General features: G+C 37.8%; 1 protein-coding gene across 6 annotated transcripts in view; it reads right to left on the bottom strand.

Annotated features, from left to right (window-relative positions):
- Positions 1–24,918, bottom strand: part of VPS54 (VPS54 subunit of GARP complex) — a 127,831-nt gene that overhangs the window by 32,035 nt on the left and 70,878 nt on the right. For all 6 annotated transcript variants that reach the window (XM_030921134.1, XM_030921131.1, XM_010381668.2 and 3 more), the window contains 2 exons: positions 23,151–23,247; positions 13,937–14,277 (listed from right to left, as the gene is read on the bottom strand). In XM_030921134.1, the coding sequence (XP_030776994.1) occupies positions 13,937–14,277; positions 23,151–23,247 (438 nt within the window). The remainder of the gene's footprint in view (positions 1–13,936; positions 14,278–23,150; positions 23,248–24,918) is intronic.

Below are 24,918 nucleotides of genomic sequence, written 5' to 3'. Positions count from 1 at the left end.
TGAGCCACTGTGCCCAACCACAAATGTGTTTTATCATAACCTTAAATAAGAATTTTCATTTTCCACTGTAGTATTTTTAACACTTAGTTCAGACTCCGATTGGAAAGTCTGCAGAAACCATAGCAAAATTAAATTTTTAGATTAGGTACAAGGTAGTAGCTATGTCAGGGGACAGTTGTGCATAGGCACTTAGGATGATACAGTGGCAGCAAAAGAGGGAAGGAATGTTATTTCATGAAAAACAGACTCTCTTTTTACTTATAATTATGAATGAATATAAATATTCAGTTCAACTGAACTAATATTTACCAAGCATTTACTGTGCTTAAGTGCTAGGCACTAGAGGGAATATAACAGGTTGCTGCTTTCAAGGAATGTAAACTCAAAGAGGAGTATTTGTAAGACAATGTACTTTTTTTCAATTTTGAGGGGAAATGTAAAACTTTGTTTTTAAACATTTTCCCCCAGGGGTATATATAAAGACCAATGATTCCATGCCATCAGTTCAGTTTAGTGTTACCATGAGCCAAGTTAAGTACCTTAACATCATTATTCTCTCTTTCAGTTGAATAAAAATACTTTTCAAAGATACTACAAAGAGACTCTGGTGTATATTGCTTTGAGGTAAACTACCATTCTAATTGGTTATGGCATTAAAGAAGGTTATTACCTGCTATACTTCAAAATTATAGTATCACCAAATTTGTTTACTAATGCTTCAAAATAACAGAGGAATTAATATTCTTAAAGTATTCTCAGAAACATTATCTTGTTTGGTTCTCACACTCTGAGGTAGGTAAATAAATAACTACCTATGGAGGAGAACACTGAATCTTAGAAAGTTGAAGTGACCTAGAGAGTAGAACTAGAACCCAGCATCAGTCTACTTCTAATCGAGTAAGCTTCCTCTGCTCTGACATTTATTTCTACATAAACAGTCTAGTGGTATTTCAAAACAGAATACCTGCAAAATTCTTGCTTAAATTTCAAAGTCAACTTTACTATTGAAGTAAATTTTTAATTCCTGAAAGATTACTTACAATTTCCCCCATGTAACAGAATGATTAATGAATTTGAAACTCTTGACAATATGCTACCAATTCACAAAAATATAAACAGGAAATAGCAAATAAAAACAACTCAAGTCCTTAAAAAAAAAAATAGACTGAATTAATCCAAAAAGCCACAAAGTTAGTTTTTAAAAATCATTTCATTCATTGTAATTCTGCTTTTAAAAAGATTTTTTGGGGCCCAGGCACAGTGGCTCACATCTGTAATCCCAGCACTTTGGGAGACCGAGACCATCCTGGCTAACACATGGTGAAACCCCATCTCTACTAAAAATACAAAAAAATAAGCCAGGCATGGTGGGCGCCTGTAGTCCCAGCTACTTGGGAGGCTGAGGCAGGAGAATGGCATGAACCCGGGAGGCGGAGCTTGCAGTGAGCCGAGATCACGCCACTGCACTCCAGCCTGGGCGAAGGAGCGAGGAAAAAAAAAAGAAAAAAAAAAAGATTTGTTATTTTTTAACTTCAGTTAGATCTCTAACTTTCACGTTAATAGGAAAAAAGCAAACAAACTCAAACATAATCCTGCAATTCTACTTCTGGGTATACATCCAAAATAACTGAAAGTAAGATCTCTAGGATTTATATGTACACTCAGGTTCATAACAGCACTATTCAAAATAGCCAGGATGTGGAAGCAACCCAAGTGTCAACTAATGGATGAAGAGATAAACTAAATGTGATATACACATACACATCTTGTATGTATGTATCACATACATGTGAACGGAATATTATTCAGCCTTAAAAGGGAAGGAAATTTTGATATATGCTACAACATGGATGAAACTTGAGGACATTATGTTCTGCAACTCTAATTTTTTCCATTGTTTTTCTTTTCCTATTTCCTGCCTAGAAAAGTATTTCCTATTTTGTGCCCATATTTGCATTGCAATAAACTTACAAAATTGCAGGTTATTTTGAAGTAAGAAAATAGGGAAAATCTACCACTAACAAAGTTAAAACGTCAGATGTATTTTTGCATGTTCTATATCAGTGATTCAATTATATACTGCAAACACACTTGCTACAGGAATAGTCAGAGCCCTTGTATGAAAGAACTAGTTAGACTCACACATATAAATATACTCAATTCATTGCCCCTTTGGGTTGGGTAGTTCCCAGACATTTATGTGCCTACTGAACATAGAAAGAACCATCTGCAGAACCTATGCTTCATGCTGTAGGAAGATGTGATTGGGGAAAGCCAGAGAAGGTTCAATGTATAAAGTAAGCCACAATGGAGGTAGGAGGGGAAGAATCAAAACTGTGAGACTGCATCCAGTTTAAAAGGATCTCAAATGGTGTGGCAGAAAGCTAACTATCTTTCAGTATCTGTTCTCTCTTTTGCCACAATGACAGCTCTAGCTGGGCAAATAGTCCACAAGCTAAAGACTTATTTCTCAAGCTTCCCTTATAGCTAGACATAGTCACGTAATTATGCTGGCCACTAGGATGTGAGTGGAAGTAATAAGTACGAATTCTGGATTGTGCTTGTTTTTAAAAAGAAAGAAAAAAATATAAACATATATGTGAAGGTAACAGAGAACTAACAAATCTAAAATGTATATGGATTTGTAAAAGACCAAGAAGAGTTGAGGCAATCCTAAAGAAGAAAAAGTAGGAGAAATTACTCTCCCAGATATTAATATGGATTAAAAATCTACAGTTGCTGGGCATGTGATTCATGCCCAGCACAATGGGAGGTTGACACAGGAGGATCACTTGAGGTCAGGAGTGACCAGCCTGGGCAACATAGTAAGACCCAATCTGTACAAACAAATTATTTAAGAAAACAAAAGCTATAGTAACTACAGTAACTATGACAATTTTACTTAATGGTACTGGTGTAAAGACAGAAAAATGAACGAAATAGAGTGCAGAAACAGATATACCTATCTGAATATTTGATTTACGGCAAGAGTGACATTATAGAGCAGTAGGAAAGACAACCTTTTCAATAAATGGTGCAACGTCAAAAACATATCCATATGGGAAAAAATCTTAACCCTCATACTAAACATAAAAATCAATTCTAGATGGACTGTAGGTCTTAATGTGAAAAAGACAGTAACAAAGTTTCTAGACAGTAACCAAAAAATATCTTCAAGTCTTTAAAGTAGGGAAAGATTTCTTAAATAGGACATAAAGAAGCATAAATCATAAAGGAAAGTAATGAATCATAGAATTATATTAAGAACTTCTGTTCACCAAAAAACCCAGTAAGAATGAAAAGTCAATACAGAAAGTGGGAGAAGATATCTGCAAATATGGACAACTGGCAAAAGGTTTGTGCTGACATAACATAAAGAACCTTCATAAATCAATACAAACCAACAGAAAAATGGGTAAAGACCTTGAATAGGCACTTCATAGAAGAGGATATCCCAGCAGCCAATGAATGTATGAAGAGGATATCCCAGCAGCCAATGAATGTATGAAAAGGTGCTCTCCTATCAATCATCAGGGAAATAAAATGACTACACTTGCGACATACCCAACAAAAACGGCTAACGTGTAAAAGACTGATAATATCAAGAGTGAAGGATGATGTGGAGTGACACAAACTGTTCCACACTTCTGAGGGGAGCGTAAGTGAGTACAATCACTTTGAGAAATTGTTGGCGTTAGCTAAATTAACCATTCACATACTGTGTTTCCAGGTATATACTCAACAGAAATGCTTGTAACATGTGCATCAAAGGTATCTAGAAGAATGTTCATGACAATCCAAAATGAAAACCCAAATCTTATCAAAAGTAAAATACATACATACATTGTAGTGTATCATAAAATGGATTATTTGTACAGAAAAAATAAAATCACTGCTACATCCAACAACCTGGATAGATATCACAACTGTAATGCTTAACGAAAGAAATCAGAGACAAAAGAGCAAATATATGATTCCATTAAGTTTAAAAACTGGAAAAACCAATTGTTTTAATGGTTTCCTATGGGAAGGAGTAGCATAGTATTACAGTGGCAAGAGGGGCTTCTGAAGAGCTGGTAAAGTTATATTTCTTGAGGTGGGTGACAATTACACCAACAAATTCACCTTGTGCTAGTTAATTGAGCTGAACACTTTATAATTGCTACATCTTCCCACATGTGCCTTATGTTCCAAACGGATCATGAAAGGGCTGAGAGGAAGATGAATACAAATGATACTTGAAGCTGGAAGGTGGGCTTAGTTCTACCCAAATTACATGGCTGTTGTTAAAATGTTTAAAAAGCAAAACAAAGTAAGCAAGGTATCAGCCCTTTGTCCTCTCCTTCCTGCTGCTAGGGATGAAAATGAAATGCTAAAAGCTAGAACAGCCACCTTAGACACAGATGGAAACTACACACTGAGAATAGTAGAACTGTCTTCTCAGCTGACGATCTCTTACCTCTGAAATGTTACATGAAATATAAATATAAATATAAAAATACATAAATATAAAAATAAATTTTACATTGTTTAAGCTACAGAGTTTCTACATCTCTTTTTATAGCAGTTTTAGACTGCACCCTAACTAGTAAATGTGAAAATACTAGCCTGCACACAGAAGAAACTTTATTAAGTTTCTTATATTAAGTAAACTTTATTAAGTAAGCTCAGGGTTTGGTTTGTTCGTACTGAAGAGCAGTGTTATAGCTGACTTTATGTTGTAACTGTGACCTTTATAAGCTCCAGGACCATAAGTTGATTTATATAAAGTACTGAGTTGACCGGTCGCTTCCAAGATGGCTGGACAGGAACAGCTCTGGTCTATAGCTCTCAGCGAGATTGATGCAGAAGATGGGTGATTTCTGCATTTCCAACTGAGGTACCTGGTTCATCTCATTGGGACTGGTTGGACAGTGGGTGCAGCCCACAGAGGTTGAGCTGAAGCAGGGCGGGGCATTGCTTCACCTGGGAAGTGCAAGGGGTCGGGGGATTTCCCTTTCCTAGTCAAGAGAAGACGTGAGTGACTGTACCTGTAAAAGTGGGACACTCCTTCCCAAATACTGTGCTTTTCCCATGGTCTTTGCAACCGGCAGACCTGGAGATCCCCTCCCGTGCCTGGCTCGGTGGGTCCCACACCCACGGAGTCTTGCTCACTGGTAGCACAGGAGTTTGAGATTGACTTGGGACGCAGGAGCTTGGTGGGGGAAGGCGCGTCTGCCATTGCTGAGGCTTGAGTAGGCAGTTCTATGCTCACAGTGTAAACAAAGCAGCAGGGAAGCTCGAACTGTGTGGAGCCCACCGCACCTTAGCAACACCTACTGCCTCTCTGGATTCCACCCCTCTGGGAAGGGCATAGCTGAACAAAAGGCAGCAGCTTCTCCAGACTTCAACGTCCCTGCCTGAGAGCTCTGAAGAGAGCAGTGGTTCTCCCAGGACAGCGTTCAAGCTCTGATAACGGACAGACTGCCTCCTCAAGTGGATCCCTGGCCCCCGTGTAGCCTGACTGGGAAACACCTCCTAGTAGGGGCCGACAGACACCTCAAACAGGCAGGTGCCCCTCTGGGGCGAAGCTTCCAAAGGAAGGATCAGGCAGCAATATTTGCTGTTCTGCAGCCTCTGTTGGTGATGCCCAGGCAAACAGGGCCTGGAGTGGACCTCAAGCAAACTCCAACAGACCTGAAGTTGAGGGACGTGACTGCTAGAAAGAAAATTAACAAACAAAAGAATAGCATCAACATCAACAAAAAGGACATCCACACCAAAATCCCTTCGATAGGTCACCAACATCAAAGACCAAAGGTAGATAAAACCAAAAAGATGAGGAGAAACCAGAGCAGAAAAGCTGAAAACTCCAAGCGCCAAAATACCTCTTCTCCTCCAAAGGAATACAATTCCTCGCCAGCAAGGGAACAAAACTGGATGGAGAATGAGTTTGACGTGCTGAGAAGTAGGTTTCAGAAGGTCAGTAATAACAAACTTCTCCAAGCTAAAGGAGCATGTTCTAGCCCATCGCGAGAAAGCTAAAAACCTTGAAAAAAGATTAGATGAATGGCTAACTAGAATAACCAGTCTAGAGAAGAGCTTAAATGACCTGATGGAGCTGAAAACCACAGTATGAAAACTTTGTGAAGCATACACAGCTTCAATAGCCGAATCGATCAAGCAGAACAAAGGATATCAGTGACTGAAGACCAAATTAGTGAAATAAAGCGAGAAGACAAGACTAGAGAAAAAAGAGTGAAAAGAAATGAACAAAGCCTCCAAGAAACATGGGACTATGTGAAAAGACCAAATCTATGCTTGACTGGTGTACCTGAAAGTGACAGGGAGAGTGGAACCAAGTTAGAAAACACTCTTTAGGATATTATCCAGGAGAACTTCCCCAACCTAACAAGGCAGGCCAACATTCACATTCAGGAAACAGAGAACACCACAAAGATACTTCTTGAGAAGAGAAACTCCAAGACACATAATTGTCAGATTAACCAAGGTTGAAAGGAAGGAAAAAATGTTAAGGGCAGCCAGAGAAAAAGATCAGGTTACCCACGAAGGGAAGCCCATCAGACTAACAGCAGATCTCTCTGCAGAAATCCTACAAACCAGAAGAGAGTGGGGGCCAAGATTCATCATTCCTAAAGAATTTTCAACCCAGAATTTCATATCCAGCCAAACTAAGCTTCATAAGTGAAGGAGAAATAAAATCCTTTACACATAAGCAAATGCTGAGAGATTTTGTCACCACCAGGCCTGCCTTACAACAGCTCCTGAAGGAAGCACTAAACATGGATAGGAACAACTGGTACCAGCCACTGCAAAAACATGCCAAATTGTAAAGACCTTCGATGCTAGGAAGAAACTGCATCAACTAACGGGCGAAATAACTAGCTAGCATCATAATGACAGGATCAAATTCACACATAACAATATTAACCTTAAATGTAAATGGGCTAAATGCCCCAAATAAAAGACACAGGCAAATTGGATAAAGAGTCAAGACCCATTGATGTGCTACATTCAGGAGACTCATCTCACATGCAAAGATGCACATAGGCTCAAAATAAAAGGATGGAGGAAGATCTACCAAGCAAACGGAAAGCAAACAAACAAACAAAAAAACAGCAGGGGGGTTGCAATCCTGGTCTCTGATAAAACAGACTTTAAACCAACAAAAATCAAAAGAGACAACGAAAGCCATTATATAATGGTAAAGGGATCAATTCAACAGGAAGAACTAACTATCCTAAATATATATGCATCCAATACAGGAACATCCAGATTCATAAAGCAAGTCCTTAGAGACCTACAAAGATACTTAGACTCCCATACAATAATAATGGGAGACGTTAATACCCCACTGTCAACATCAGACAGATCAACACGACAGAAAATTAACAAGGATATCCAGGACTTGAACTCAGCTCTGCACCAAACGGACCTAACACACATCTACAGAACTCTCCACCCAAACTCAACAGAATACACATTTTTCTCAGCACCACATCGCACTTATTCCAAAATTGACCACATAATTGGAAGTAAAGCACTCCTCAGCAAATGTAAAAGAACAGAAATTATAATAAACCGTCTATCAGACCACAGTGCAATCAAACTAGAATTCAGGATTAAGAAACTCAATCAAAACCACTCAACTACATGGAAACTGAACAACCTGCTCCTGAATGACTACTGGGTACATAACAAAATGAAGGCAGAAATAAACATGTTCTTTGAAACCAATGAGAACAAAGACAAAACATAACAGAATCTCTGGGACACATTTAAAGCAGTGTGTAGAGGGAAATTTATAGCACTAAATGCCCACAAGAGAAAGGAGGAAAGATCTAAAATTGACACCTTAACATCACAATTAAAAGAACTAGACAAGCAAGAGCAAACACATTCAAAAGCTAGCAGAAGGCAAGAAATGACTAAGATCAGAGCAGAACTGAAGGAGATAGAGACACAAAAAAACCCTTCAAAAAATCCATGAATCCAGGAGCTGGTTTTTTGAAAAGATCAACAAAATTGATAGACCGCTAGCAAGATTAATAAAGAAGAAAAGAGAAAAGAATCAAATAAATGCAATAAAAAATGATAAAGGGGATATCACCACTGACCCCACAGAAATACAAACTACCATCAGAGAATACTATAAACACTTCTATGCAAATAAACAAGAAAACCTAGAAGAAACTGATAAATTCCTGGACACATACACTCTCCCAAGACTAAATCAGGAAGAAGTTGAATCCCTGATTAGACCAATAACAGGCTCTGAAAATGAGGCAATAATTAATAGCCTACCAACCAAAAAAAGGCCAGGACCAGATGGATTCACAGCTGAATTCTACCAGACGTACAAGGAAGAGCTGGTACCATTCCTTTTGAAACTATTCTAATCAATAGAAAAAGAAGGAATCCTCCCTAACTCATTTGATGAGGCCAGCATCATCCTGATACCAAAGCCTGGCAGAGACACAACAAAAAAAAAGAGAATTTGAGACCACTATCCCTGATGAACATCAATGCAAAAATCCTCAATAAAATACTGGCAAACTGAATCCAGCAGCACATCAAAAAGCTTATCCACTATGATCAAGTGGGCTTCATCCCTGGGATGCAAGGCTGGTTCAACATTCGCAAATCAATAAACATAATCCAGCATATAAACAGAACCAGAGACAAAAACCACATGATTATCTCAATAGAAGCAGAAAAGGCCTTTGACAAAATTCAACAGCTCTTCATGCTAAAAACTCTCAATAAATTCGGTATTGATGGAATGTATCTCAAAATAATAAGAGCTATTTATGACAAACCCACAGCCAATATCATAATGAATGGTTAAAAACTGGAAGCATCCCCTTTGAAAAGTGGCACAAGACAGGGATGCCCTCTCTCACCACTCCTATTCAACATAGTGTTGGAAGTTCTGGCCAGGGCAATTAGGCAGGAGAAAGAAATAAAGGGTATTCAATTAGGAAAAGAGGAAGTCAAATTGTCCCTGTTTGCAGATGACATGATTGTATATTTAGAAGTCTCAGCCCAAAATCTCCTTAAGCTGATAAGCAACTTCAGCAAAGTCTCAGGTGCAAAAAGGATCAATGTGCAAAAATCACAAGCATTCTTATACACCAATAACAGAGAGCCAAATCATGAGTGAACTCACATTCACAACTGCTTCAAAGAGAATAAAATACCTAGGAATCCAACTGAGAAAGGATGTAAAGGACCTCTTCAAGGAGAACTACAAACCACTGCTCAATGAAATAAAAGAGGACACAAACAAATGGAAGAACATTCCATGCTCATGCATAGGAAAAATCAATATCGTGAAAATGGCCATACTGCCCAAGGTAATTTATAGATTCAATGCCATCCCCATTAAGCTACCAATGACTTTCTTCATAGAACTGGAAAAAACTACTTTAAAGTTCATATGGAACCAAAAAAGAGCCTGCATTGCCAAGACAATCCTAAGCCAAAAGAACAAAGTTGGAGGCATCACACTACCTGACTTCAAACTACACTACAAGGCTACAGTAACCAAAACAGCATGGTACTGATACCAAAACAGAGACATAGACCAATGTAACAGAACAGAGCCCTCAGAAATAATACCACACATCTACAACCATATGGTCTTTGACAAACCTGACAAAAACTAGAAATGGGGAAAGGACTCCCTATTTAATAAATGGTGCCGGGAAAACTGGCTAGCCACAAGTAGAAAGCTGAAACTGGATCCCTTCCTTACACCTTATATAAAAATTAATTCAAGATAGAACAGAGATTTAAATGTTAGACCTAAAACCATAAAACTCCTAGAAGAAAACCTAGGCAATACCATTCAGGACATAGGCATGGGCAAGGACTTTATGACTAAAACACCAAAAGCAATGGCAACAAAAGCCAAAATTGACAAATGGGATCTAATTAAACTAAAGAGCTTCTGCACAGTGAAAGAAACTACCATCGGCCGGGCGCGGTGGCTCAAGCCTGTAATCCCAGCACTTTGGGAGGCCGAGACGGGCGGATCACAAGGTCAGGAGATCGAGACCATCCTGGCTAACACTGTGAAACCCCGTCTCTACTAAAAAATACAAAAAACTAGCCGGGCAAGGTGGCGGGCGCCTGTAGTCCCAGCTACTCGGGAGGCTGAGGCAGGAGAATGGCGTGAACCCGGGAGGCGGAGCTTGCAGTGGGCTGAGATCCGGCCACGGCACTCCAGCACTGGCAACAGAGCGAGACTCCGTCTCAAAAAAAAAAAAAAAAAAAAAAAAAAGAAACTACCATCAGAGTGAACAGGCAACCTACAGAATGGGAGAAAATTTTTGCAATCTACCCATCTGACAAAGGGCTGATATCCAGAACCTACAAAGAACTCAAACAAATTTACAAGAAAAAAACAACCCCATTAAAAAGTGGGCAAAGGATATGAACTGACACTTCTCAAAAGAAGACGTTTATGCAGCCAACAGATACATGAAAAAATGCTCATCATCACTGGCCATCAGAAAAATACAAATCAAAACCACAATGAGATACCATCTCACACCAGTTAGAATGGCGATCATTAAAAAGTCAGGAAACAACAGGTGCTGGAGAGGATGTGGAGAAATAGGAACACTTTTACACTGTTGGTGGGATTGTAAACTAGTTCAACCATTATGGAAAACAGTATGGCGATTCCTCAAGGATCTAGAACTAGATGTACCATATGACCCAGCCATCCCACTACTGGGTATATACCCAAAGGATTATAAATCATGCTGCTATAAAGACACATGCACACGTATGTTTATTGCGGCACTATTCACAATAGCAAAGACTGGGAACCAACCCAAATGTCAATCAATGACAGACTGGATTAAGAAAATGTGGCACATATACACCATGGAATACTATGCAGCCATAAAAAAGGATGAGTTCATGTCCTTTGTAGGGACATGGATGCAGCTGGAAACCATCTCAGCAAACTATTGCAAGAACAGAAAACCAAACACTGCATGTTCCCACTCATAGGTGGGAATTGAACAATGAGAACACTTGGACACAGGAAGGGGAACATTACACACCGGGGCCTGCTGTGGGGTGGGGGAAGGGGGTAGGGACAGCATTAGGAGATATACCTAATGTAAATGACGAGTTAATGGGTGCAGCACACCAACATGGCACATGTATACATATGTAACAAATCTGTACGTTGTGCACATGTACCCTAGAACATAAAGTATAATAAAAAAATAAAAATTTGCAAAAAAATTAAAAAAAAAATAGCATGATACTGGTACCAAAACATACATAGACCAATGGAACAGAACAGAGGCCTCAGAAATAATACCACACATCTACAACCATCTGATCTTTGACAAACCTGACACATACAAGCAATGGGGAAAAGATTCCCTATTTGATAAATGGTGTTGGGAAAACTGGCTAGCCATATGCAGAAAACTGAAACTGGACCCCTTCCTTACACCTTATACAAAAATCAACTCAAGATAGATCAAAGACTTAAACGTAAGACCTAGGACCATAAAACTCCTAGAAGAAAACATGGGCAGTACCATTCAGGACATAGGCATTGGCAAAGACTTCATGTCTAAAACACCAAAAGCAATGGCAACAAAAGCCAAAATTGACAAATGGGATCTAATTAAACTAAAGAGCTTCTGCACAGCAAAATAAACTATCATCAGAGTGAACAGGCAACCTACAGAATGGGAGAAAATTTTTGCAATTTACCCATCTGACAAAGGGCTAATACCAGAATCTACAAATAACTTACACAAATTTACAAGAAAAAAACAAACAATCCCATTAAAAAGTGGGCAAAGGATATGAACAGACACTTCCCAAAAGAAGACATTTATGCAGCCAACAGACATATTAAAAAATGCTCATCATCACTGGTCATTAGAGAAATGCAAATCAAAATGTCAGTGAGATACCATCTCACTCCAGTTAGAATGGCAATCATTACAAAATCAGGAAACAACAGATGCTCGAGAGGATGTGGAGCAATAGGAACGCTTTTACACTGTTGGTGGGAGTGTTACTTAGTTCAACCATTGTGGAAGACAGTGTGGCGATTCCTCAAGGATCTAGAACGAGCAATACCATTTGACCCAGCCATCCCATTACTGGACATATACCTAAAGGATTATAAATGATTCTGCAATGAAGACACATGCACACGTACATTCATTGTGGCACTATTCAAAACAGCAAAGACTTGGAACCAACCCAAATGTCCATCAATGATAGACTGGATTAAGAAAACGTGGCACATATACACTATGGAATACCATGCAGCCATAAAAAAGGATGAGTTCATGTCCTTTGCAGGGACATGGATGAAGCTGGAAACCATAATTCTCAGCAAACTATCACAAGATCAGAAAACCAAACACTGCATGTTCTCACTCATAAGTGGGAGTTAAACAATGAGAACACATGGACACAGGGAGGGGAACATCACACACCGGGGCCTGTAGGGGGTGGGGGGCTAGGGGAGGGATAACGTTAGGAGAAATACCTAATGTAGGTGACAGGTTGATGGGTGCAGCAAACCACCATGGCACCTATCCACCTATGTAACAAAACTGCACGTTCTGCACATGTATCCCAGAACTTAAAGTATAATAAAAAAAACAACAACAAATAAAGTACTGAGTTGATTTATATAAAGATAATACAACTGTTGTTATTCTGAACAATAACTAAATCCAAACTACATTCTTGGACCAGAAATATTTTATTGGTTCTATTTTTTTGATAGCAGAGATTAGTGGGTCAATTGGTAAACTTTGTTTAAATGGGATCTGTGGATTAGATGGTAATATTAGTAATTTATTGCATCAATGTTTTATTGTATTTAATCAGTATACTAAGGTTATATAGGAGTGTTCTTGTGTTTAGGAAATATACACCAGGTGCCCAGGGATAATAGTGCATCATGTCTGTAACCTACTGTCAAAGGATTCAGAAAAAATATTAGCATAAGAAATAAAGACGAAAGGAGACAGAAAGAGGAAAAGAGAGGGAGGGAGGCAGAGGGCAATGTGGTAAACTATTAACACCTGGGGAATCTGGATGAAGGTTATATGAGAGTTTTTTATTCTATTCTGGTAACTTTTCTGTAAATGTGAAATTATTTCAAAATAAATTTTTTGTTTTTGTTTTTGTTTTTTGTATTTTTAGTAGAGACAGGGTTTCAAAATAAGAAGTTTTTAAAAATAAGGTTTAAGAATCCTGGCTAACACGGTGAAACCCCATCTCTACTAAAAATACAAAAAATTAGCTGGGTGTGCTGGCAGGCGCCTGTAGTCCCAGCTACTCAGGAGGCTGAGGCAGGAGAATGGCGTGAAGCCGGGAAGCGGAGCTTGCAGTGAGCCGAGATCATTCCACTGCACTCCAGTCTGGGTGACAGAGCTAGACTCCATCTCAAAATAATAATAATAATAATAAGGTTTAAGAAAAGATGTGATCCATTTGGAAATTCATGTCTTTGAAAAACCAAAAGTTATAAATCAAACAGATCTTCACAACATATAAATTACAAAGGTGACACAGAAAAATGACCAAAGCAAAAACTGACCTGGGTTCCAGTATATGTTCTGCCACTAGTCACTTTAAGTAAGTCATCTAAGCTCTCTGGGCATCAATTACCTTATCACTGAAATGAGGGCATTTAATAAAATAGTCTTTAAAGTTCTTTTCCAGTCTTAAAACTCTATAATTTTCAGTTACTTCTAATGCTCACCTCCTTACTTCTCATACATTTTTTATAGAGATACGTTTCAGAAAATTAATTTTTGTTAAATTCTAAAATTTACATATTTTTTTCAATAAACTGAATAATCAGTCTTACTGAAGCCATTAATAAGATGACTCAAAATCTTGTCAACTTGGCAGTAGCCACTATACTCACATAATATCCACACCTCCTGGAATAGCAGATGATGATGTGTGCTCTTTGCTGGATGAAGAATCAGTAGTACATTCTGGTTCGGATACAGAATCACTGCTGCAGGGCTCACTACTTGGAGATGCATTTCTTTGAGAGGTAGTGTCAACTGCTATAGGTGTTAGCTCACCCTCACCGAATGCATCACTTATAAACATGCCTTCATGGATTAAATAAGCCACCTCTGTGTCCAGTGAATTATCTTTTGCAGCATTCTTCTGTTGTGAAATCTCTTCCAATTCTCTAGTCCTTTGGTTTTTGTCAAGAACTGAGAGAACAACACTGTGAATGATATTTAATGTTGCCTACAAGAAAATAGGACACACTTTTAAGGGACATAAAATATCTCTTACCCGAAGTTCCCAAAAGAGAATTCTGTGCATGTAATTTTGGACATCTATAATCATAAATGAGTCAAAGTCATGTATATCAGAATTTCTACCATCTTTTATTACATAGGAAAAGTGATGTGAAAAAGAACTGCCCAGGAGAAATGGGTTCACTAAAGCTTAGAAATAAAGTTCCTATATTTTAACTAATTTTTAAAATGGAAATCTCCCTAAAATATGTTGCATATTTCTCTGACCTCTTAAAAAGGTTACACTATGACCTCTTAAAAAGGTAACACTAAACATAACTTGCCCATCACAGAATCATATACATTGATATGCCTGCCTAAAAGAAAAGGAATCTGTGTTACTTACCATGCCTAGCCCCCACCTCTCTCTCTCCTTTTCTCATATCTTCTCTCACTTATTCACTACTCTCCAGACATTCTAGTTCTCTTTCTACTGTTCCCTCATTCCAGGATTGTTCCCACCTCAGTGCCTCTTTGGTTTCCACTATCCGGAATGCTCTTCACCTTGATCTTTGCACATATTTCCTTCTCATCACTGAGGTTCTGGCACCAGTGGTCGCTTCCTCAAAGAGGCCTTCCCTGACTCTTCACCCAGCAACCCTATCCCATTATCCAGTTTAAAAAAAAAAAAATCATTATCTACAATTATCTTTGTTTATTCTAGGTCTCCTACTAGAATGTTAGCTCCATTCCATGACACTATAATCCTAATGCCTAGAATAGTGCCTGGCAAATAGGAGGTGCTCAGTAAATACTGAAAGCTAGGCAAATGAAGAGTAAATTTATGTAAACTAATGTCTTTATGGACAATTAGGAAATAAAGGACTGCTTGCCTATTTTAACATTCACAGTTGCAATCTTAAAATTTGTTTCTCCCTTTCTCAAAACGCTTACTTTTTTTGGAATCTCCACGGTTCTAGTGAAGCAGACTCCAACTTCGGGTCTCCAAAATCAAGAAAAGGATCTAAGCTAGTCCAGTTAGTACATGGAACCACCACAATCTGAGCTTAATGATTAGGAAGGTACATAGAAGAGAGAATTGCCAAGAAATAAAGCCAAGGCTTGATGACATCAACAACCTCTCTATGAAGCACCTAAAGGCTGACCTACCTCTGTGTATTTTTTTTAGTTATATGAGTTAATAAATCCCCTTAACTGTCTGAGACACTCTGAGTTGTGTTTCCTTAAACTGAAAGCATTTTAAATGAGCCAATAGCGCATACAGTATATCAAAAATAGAGCCTTCAAGAGCTTTAAGACCAAAGTGTCTACTATGGATACTGCATTTTTTTTTCTTTCTTCATTGCTCACTAACTTCTTCTGTATTGTCACAAACTAGCTGCTCCACTACTGCTGCTTTAATCCTCACTGCTGTCCAATCTTTGATATACTTAGTTCCCCCATCTTGTTTTGCCTCTTTTTCCTTACCTCTTCTGTCTTGCTAATTTTCTTTCTTTTTAAAATAAAAAGACATGATAGACCTATCCAACATCTATTCTACATCACTTTTCCCACGGTACAACAGCCATGTAATTTGGGTAGAAATAAGCCCACCTTCCAGCTTCAAGTATCAGTTCTAAATAGCCCACTCAGTGTACTCCCAACCTCCTTGCCTCTTGATTAGCTTAGAGATGAGAAGAAAATCCAGATTTAAACTAATAATCAGTGCACAGTATTTTCCTGATCACAGTGACTGGACATGTGACCTAAACTGGTTCAATCAATTAAAGCCAAGGACTTTCATTTGATGACTGAAGAAGAAAAACTCCAGGTGAAAAATTCTAAATTTGGCTTAATCAATAAAGGAATTTCATTTGGTGACTGAAGAAGAAAAACTCTAAGTAAAAAATAGAAAACTTCTAGGTGGTATAGAATTGTGGCAAATGTGGCAGACCCAGAACTGATGAAGCCAAGAGGAAAGAGAAAGGCAAAGCTGAATTGCAAACAGAGAAACTAAGCTGGAGAACCAAGACAAAACCATGCATGAAGCCCTTCCTAGTCTTGGACTTTTTTTTAATTCCCAGAGCCAATACATTCCTTGTATTGCTTAAACTAGTTTGATTTGAATACTTCATTCCTTTTAATAACATCTTGGCTTATATACAGTTATTAAAAATTTCCACATAAAGTATATCAGATATTCTCTTAGGGATTCTTCTTTGCTGTTTTCACCATATCTACACTTCTAAAGATTTGCTAATTATTTTTTCCAAGTCTAAAGCCATTCTTAAGAATGCCAGAAGACTGGTATCCAAAAAATAAGATTTAAAAATATATAATAGGTTCAACAGTAGATACATCGCTTACTTTCTGAACTATTACATAGTCTGTAGACAAGTTCATGTTTCAAAAACACCAGGACAGCTAAGCCAAATATAATTTTCAAATCTTGAGAATGGAGTTAATGAAATATCTGATAGTCATATTGATAACCATAATGACAACTGATATTGTCATTCTGAAATGACAGACTAGGATTATTTATCCACACAATGAAATGAAATTTAAAAGCTAGGAATTCCTTGAAAAGAAGGTAAGCTGCATTTAAAGCCTATTATCTTTCTTACCTATAAAAATTAGCCTAATCTATAGGGTGCAAATAATAAACAAGAATTTAATAAAAAGTCAAAATACAATAGTAAAGAATGAAGTATGGAGGTCTTATAATCCCGATTTCAAACCTTACAAGACTATGGTAATCATAACAGTATGGTACTGGCATAAAGAGTGACATATAGAATACACAGAGTCCAAATATGAACTCTCACATATATAGTAAAATGTTTTTTGACAAGGGTGGCAAGACCACTCAATGCAGAAAGGTCAGTCTTTTCAACAAATGGTACTGGGAAAACTGAATATCCACATGCTAAAGAATGAAAGTAGACCTCTACCTTATACCACATATAAAAACTAACTAAAATCAATTAAAGGCCTAAATATAAGCTCTAAAAATATAAAACTCTTAGAAGACAATACAGGGAAAAAGCTTCATGACATTGGATTTGGCATTGATTTCTTGGATATGAAATGAAAAACACAGGTAACAACAAAAAAATAGACACATTGGACTACATCAAAATAGAAAAACTTCTATGCATCAAAAGACACCATTAACAGAGTAAAAAGGCAACCTACGGAATGGGAGAAAATATTTGCAAATCACATATCTGATAAAAAGTTAATATCCAGAATATGTAAAGAACCTCTACAACTCAACAACAAAAAAACCAAACCACCCCATTAAATAATAGGCAAATAAAACATTTTTCCAAAAAAAGACATAAAAATGCCCAATAAGCACATAAAAAAGATGCTCAACATCACTCATCATTAGAAAAATGTTAATTAAACCTACAGGGAAATACCACCTCATACCCATTAGGATGACTAGTCTCACAAAATCCAGAAAATACATTTTGGTAAGGATGTAGAAAAACTGAAACCCTTGCGCACTATTGGTGGAAGTGTAAAATGGTTCAGCTGCTATGGAGAGCAGTGCGAAGATTCCTCAAAAAATTACAAATAGAATTACCATATGATCCAGAAGTTCTAATTCTGGGGTTGACAAAAATAAGAACTAAAATGGGGCCTCAGAGAGGTATCTGCATATGCATGCAAATATACAGAGGTATATGCATATGCTTCTAAAACCCTTGGAATCTCCAGAGTGGCAAATGCATGTTCATTCTCAACAGCCAAAAGGTGAAGGCAACACAAATGTCCACTGACAAATGAATGGATAAGCAAAATGTAGTGTATACACATATAATGGAATATTATTCATATTACTCAGCCTTAAAAAGGAAGGAAATTCTAACATGCTACAACACAGATGGCACCTTGAGGACATTAAGCTACATTAAATAAGCCAGTCACAAAAGGATAAATATTGTATGATTCCACTTACATGAAATACCTGATAATCAGTACACAGTATGAGTGCTCTATGAGTCAAACTCATAGAGATAGAAAGTAGAATGGTGGTTGCCAGGGGATGGGATAAAGTGGAAAAGTGTGTGTGTGTGTGTGTGTGTGTGTTTGTGTGTGTGTGTGTGTGTGTGTGTGTGTGTGTGTGTGTGTGTGTGTGGTGGTGTGTGTGTGTGTCTAGACAGGATCTTGCTAGGTTTGCCCAGGACTTGTGTGTGTGTGTTCATGGCTGTGTGTGTGTACAGACAGGATCTTCCTAGGTTGCCCAGGCTGGTCTCAAACTGCTGGTCTCAAGCGATCCTCCTGCCTCAGCCTCTCAAGGTGGTGGAATTACAGGCATGAGCTACTATGTCAGGCCTATATTTGGTCTTTGTCCCCATTCCCTGGCATACAGCTCCTAAAAACCTTGGAATCTCCAGAGTGGTAAAAATGTCTTCATATGCTAAAGAGATGACAAACAGCCGAGGGCCCCTACATAGCCACAGGACGAAGGCTGGTCACCTGAAAGACTAAGGCAGGATTAGAGGGTTGGGACTTTCAGCTCCACCTTGGCCAGAGTTGTTGTTGTTGTTGTTATTATTATTATTATAACTATTATTATTATTATTATTACTTTGAGACAAAGTTTTGCTCTTGTCACCCAAGGTGGAGTGCAATGGCACGATATTTGGCTCACTGCAAACTCCACCTCCTGGGTTCAAGTGATTTTCCTGCCTCAGCCTCCCGAATAGCTGGGATTACAGGCATGAGCCACCACGCCCAGCTGATTTTTGTATTATTAGTAGAGACGGTGTTTCACCATGTTGGCCATGTTGGTCTAAATTCCTGACCTCAGGTGATCCACCCACCTCAGCCTCCCAAAGTGCTGGGATTACAGGCGTGAGCCACCATGCCAGGCCCAGAGTTATTATGTAATAGATACAGAGTTTCAGCTTTGCAAGATAAAGAGTTCTGTGGATGGATGTTTGTAACGGTAGCACAATAGTGCAAATGAACTTAATGCCACTGAATTGTGCACTTAAAAACAGTTAAGATGGTAAGTTTTGTATGTTTATTTTTACCATGACCAAAAAGAAAGAAAAAACAGACACTAAAAAAATACAAATAACAGCAACAGATCCTCAAGTTGTTAACAATTACTCAAATATGAAATTTATACATCCCAATAGTTTATTATTTATCCATTCAAAATAAAAATACTATTAAAATATTCTGGCTGAAAATGTACACTTTAATTTCTTTTAAAAAGTATAATACTAAATCCCTGCACTTTGGGAGGCCAAGGCAGGTGAATCTCGAGGTCAGGAGATTGAGATCATCCTGGCCAACATGGTGAAACCCCATCTGTACTAAAAACACAAAAATTACCTGGACATGGTGGCATGCACCTGTAATCCCAGCTACTCAAGAGGCTGAGGCAAGATAATCACTTGAATCTGGAAGGCGAGATTGAAGTGAGCTGAGATTGTGCCACTGCACTCCAGCCTGGGGACAGAGTGAAACTCCATCTCAAAAAAAAAAAAAAAAAAATATATATATATATAATACTAAAGTGACATATAGGATAGGATATCCTTTGTCTTTGAGAAATAAATGCAAAATGTAGGAAAGTAAATTATTAACCCTGGTTAATCAAACAAGAAATTCAAATAGTCTATTCCTGTAATGTAGTACTATTAAAAAACAAAACAACTTTTTCTGATTATAAAAGTAATGCTTCTCTTTGTAGAAAATTCAGGGAAAATGCAAAGAATAAAATTTTTAAATGACATATAATCTGACCAGCTAAAGAAAACTACCAAAAAAAAAAACAAGGTTTCTCCTTGTTCTAGGAAGATAAAAAGGTTTAAAAAAATTTTTTTTGACATAGCTGAGATCACACTATATAAGTACATCTATATCTTGCATTTTTTTTTTTTTTTTAAGACGGAGTCTTGTTCTGTCACCAGGCTGGAGTACAGTGGCATGATCTTGGCTCACTGCAACCTCCACCTCCCAGGTTCAAGCAATTCTCTTGCCTTAGCCTCCCAAGTAGCTGGGACAAACATGTACCACCACACCCAGCTAATTTTTGTATTTTTAGTAGAGATAGGGTTTCACCATATTGGCCAGGATGGTCTCGATCTCTCGACCTCGTGATCTGCCTGCCTCAGCCTCCCAAAGTGCTGGAATTACAGGTGTGAGCCACGGCACCTGGCCCTGTGTCTTGCATTTTTAACTGAATATCATAATGTATGTATTTTCTCCTACCATTAAAAATCCTTGGCTGTATATAATATTCCATGGTAAAGAATGTGTAAAGCATAATTTATTTTACCATTTCTCTATTGTTAGACATCTGGGTTCTTTCCAATTTGTAGCTATTTTTAAATTCTTCAATAAAAATGAACAGCTTGTAATTAACATTATTTTTCAGTGAAATAGTACTTGACAGAATCACAAACTTTTTTCACAGAAAAAAGTACCGTATTCCATGTCATCTGCAAAGATGTACATAAGTACTAGTTTAAGTGGTCCAAATGTAAAAATGAGAAATTACAACTATGATAAATCAGTTTCCATACTGTACATACATAAAATAACTCTACTTAGTTTAACTGACATAGAGCCTTAAAGTGGCATAACGACAGTAAATCATCACTCAATATGGGTGATAGGTTCTGGGAGACTGTAACTTTAAGTGAAACAACATACAGCAGGTTTTTGAATAACACTGTTTCCTTCAATGTTATTGAAAAAAATATTGAGGGAAATGTTTCACTATAATGATGAGTGAAAAAAAAAATAGCTTTGGTATAAGTTGTTTCACTTAAAGTCACAGTTTCCAAGACCTATTCATCATACTGAGGACTTACTGTACTTTAAAAAATTACTGACAAAAAGTTGGCCAGTTCTACACTATGCAATGTAAGAGTTCTATATATCTAGACATGCAATAATTGAAGTGTGTGATGATGAGGTCATGGTCAGAATATAAGAAGTGAAAACATGATTTAGTTATTGAACACCTATAGATACAAGTTTGTGTCTATCACTATCAATAGGTAGGACCAACATTTTACAAGCAGTCTAAATAAAGCACAGTGAATCCCATTCTATAAAACTTTCGTAAGGCCGGGCGCGGTGGCTCAAGCCTGTAATCCCAGCACTTTGGGAGGCCGAGACGGGCGGATCACAAGGTCAGGAGATCGAGACCATCCTGGCTAACACGGTGAAACCCCGTCTCTACTAAAAAATACAAAAAACTAGCCGGGCGAGGTGGCGGGCGCCTGTAGTCCCAGCTACTCGGGAGGCTGAGGCAGGAGAATGGCGTGAACCCGGGAGGCGGAGCTTGCAGTGAGCTGAGATCCGGCCACTGCACTCCAGCCCGGGCGACAGAGCGAGACTCTGTCTCAAAAAAAAAAAAATAAAAACAAAAAAAAACTTTCGTGAACCTGATTGGAGAGCTTACACATGTGACTTAGCATTGCTCCAATGTGAATAAATGAAAATTCATGTCATACACAAGTAGCAAAGTCCCCCGCACTATTCAACATGGTACTCAGGAGATGCTGGGGATGTTAACTAGCACATAAAACACAATGCTAATAACACTTGATAACTCAAAGACTATCTAATTTCACAAATGGCCCCTTCTAACTGTTACACATGGTAATTCCTAATGATTCTATTCTTTTTCTATTTTTTTCATTTTTTGAGACAGAGTCTTGCTCTGTTGGCCAGGCTGGAGTGCAGTGGCACAATCATGCCTCACTGCAGCCTTGACCCGCTGGGGTTAGGTGATCATCCCACCTCAGCCATCCAAGTAGCTGGGACTACAGGTGTGCATCACTATGCTTGGTTAATTTAAAAAAATATTTTGTAGAGATGAGGTCTCATTATGTTGCCCAAGCTGGTCTCAAACTCCTGAGCTCAAGTGATCCTCTTGCCTTGGCCTCCCAAAGTGATAGGATTACAGGTGTAATCTACTGCCAGCCTGTATTCTTCTTAAAACAAAGCTATGACCTGTTGGTGATTCAAACTAATATATGAGTCTGACATCTTCTGTAAAATGATATGTGACCTGTTCTTTTTGTTATACTAAGTGGTTTAAAATTAAGTGGCTTGACTAAAGAGACAAAATAATTAAATGTAACACATGATGCTTGATTGGATTCGTGCCCAAAAAGTGAAATAAAAATCTAAATAAATATTAGCAGCCGGGCGCAGTGGCTCACACCTGTAATCTCAGCACTTTGGGAGGCAGAGGTAGGCAGATCACTTGAGGTCAGAAGTTCAAGACCAGCCTGGCCAACATGGTGAAATCCCATCTCTACTAAAAATACAAAAATTAGCCAGGCGTGGTGGCACACGCCTGTAATCCTAGCCACTCGGGAAGCTGAGGCAGGAGAATCACTTGAACCCGGGAGGCAGGAGTTGTGGTGAGCCAAGATTGCACCACTGCACTCCAGCCTGGGTAACAGCAAGACTCCATCTCAAAAAAAGTAAATTAGCAAGGTAATTTGAATATGAACAATGTATTTTAAAATACCATTATATCAACATTGACTTTACAGAAAAGTTGGTAGTCTGGGGTGATTTTGGGGTGTTTAACAATATTGTACCCCTAGATAACCTAGGAAAACAAAAAAATCACCAGAGGAAATATTACTGTATAATATTTAATGTCAAGTAAGCATATTTCAAGTTATAAAATTATAACTTATTAAATTCTTAAAATTGTCAAACTCTGAGGTACCTAAATTTTTATTTAAAACCAAGCCTCTTTAGAAAAATTACAAAAACAAAGAAACTGTTTTATTCTAGTTTGATTCTTTATTTACATATTACGTATCTAGAAAGTTGACTTAATTTTAGGGATATTCTGGACAAACTAATATATAAGCTTACCTTAACTCTCTGTAGGAAAATTGTAAACTTAGAGAAAATATCCTTGAGCAGATCAAACCACTGGGGAAAATTCAACATTCTCATCTGATCTGCAAGCCTAGAAAAAAACAATTCAAACAAAAATAATGATTGTCTCTGGGCCAATATAGCATCTACAAACTGGAAGAAATGATACTAAATACTATCTAGTGATAAAATGCAATTTTATCCAGATACCTAAAATGTTGAAGAGGTATATTACCAAAGAGTTATGGCTTATTTAAATATTTTTAAGATGGTAAGTTAAGTATATCATACATCAATTTCATATGAACAAGCTTTATGACCACTGAATGAATAAACCATAGAGAAGTAAGTGTGAAGATATACTCTGGAATAAAAATGGAAACACATCTTTGCCCAAAATTTCATAATCTGCTTTTCTAACTACAACTTTAAAAATATCATATGAGAGGTAATATGGCATGGTAGTTAAGAGCACTGCCACAACACAATGCCTTGGTTTAAAATAGCAGCAGCTTATTGGAATTGCTAGCTATGTGGCTCTGGCAAGTGACTTAACCCCTCCATGCTCCAATTTTCTCATCTAACATGAGGAAACTGATAGAACTGACCTTATGTGGTTGTTGTAAATATTATATGAGTTAATAAAAAATACTTAGAACAATGCATGACACATTTTTAAAAGTACCATGTAAGCAGCAGCTAATACTATTTTGATAGCTGACACAAATCATTAACTTCAAGGTGAAAAAAAGTAATACAAAATATAATTCATTCCCTAAAGATATTTTATAGTACCAAAATGACTTATTACTCTAAATTTTTAATAAATGCAGCTTCAGCTAAGAGTTTATTCTAAAAAGATACTACAACACTTGATATACAGAAAGTTCTCTACTTATATGGATAAAATTCCCTAGGGAAGAAGAAAAACTGACTCTCCACATCCATGGAGCTTCTAACAGTGTCCCAATGACTTAATGTTTTCCAACCACTAACAATTCTCTCATTATTATAGTTGCTTCAACTAATTCTGAAATTGAGTTTTCCCTAGGTAATAGTGTGGAAATTAATACTGCATTCTGTGAGTTTGGCCCAGGAAAGTTTCACAGTTGTACATATTGCTATTCATATCTAAGCCAGTTAAAAACATTTAAATATCCATATGAACAAGAAATTCAGTCATAAAATATTATCACTGTTCTTCTTAAAATAATAGAATAGGAATTTTTCTTTTTTCTTTTCTTTTTTTTTTGAGACAGGATCTTACTTTGTTGCCCAGGCCAGAATGCAGTGGCACAATCACGGGTCACTGAAGTCTGGACCTCCCAGACTCAATCCATCTCCTACCCTGGCCTCCTGAGTAGCTAGGACTACAGGCATGTGCCACCATGCCCAACTTATTTTTTTAATGTTTATTTTTAGTAGAGATGGGGTCTCACTTTATTGCCCAGGGTGGTCTCAAACTCTTGGGCTCAAGCAATTCTCCCACCTCGGCCTCCCAAAGTGCTGGGATTACAGGTGTGAGTCAATGCACCTGGCCAAGAATAGGAATTTCTAGGGTGAAAACAAACAAACAAACAAATACAAACATGGGCAATTCAAAATCATAAACTCAAACTTCTCAGAGCCAATTAAAAGTTGAAGTTTAATTATATAGCTAAAAATTTAAACATAATACTTGCTATGCCCCTGTAATGAATTATCTTCAATTTCACCTCTCCATATCTATGTTCTGCCCCTCTCTATCCTGCTCTCTGCTCTG

This window comes from Rhinopithecus roxellana, chromosome 17 (assembly GCF_007565055.1).
Source record: "Rhinopithecus roxellana isolate Shanxi Qingling chromosome 17, ASM756505v1, whole genome shotgun sequence".
NCBI lineage: Eukaryota > Metazoa > Chordata > Mammalia > Primates > Cercopithecidae > Rhinopithecus > Rhinopithecus roxellana.
The sequence above is the reverse complement of the archived record's forward strand: the minus strand, read 5'-3'. Positions and strand labels throughout refer to the sequence as shown.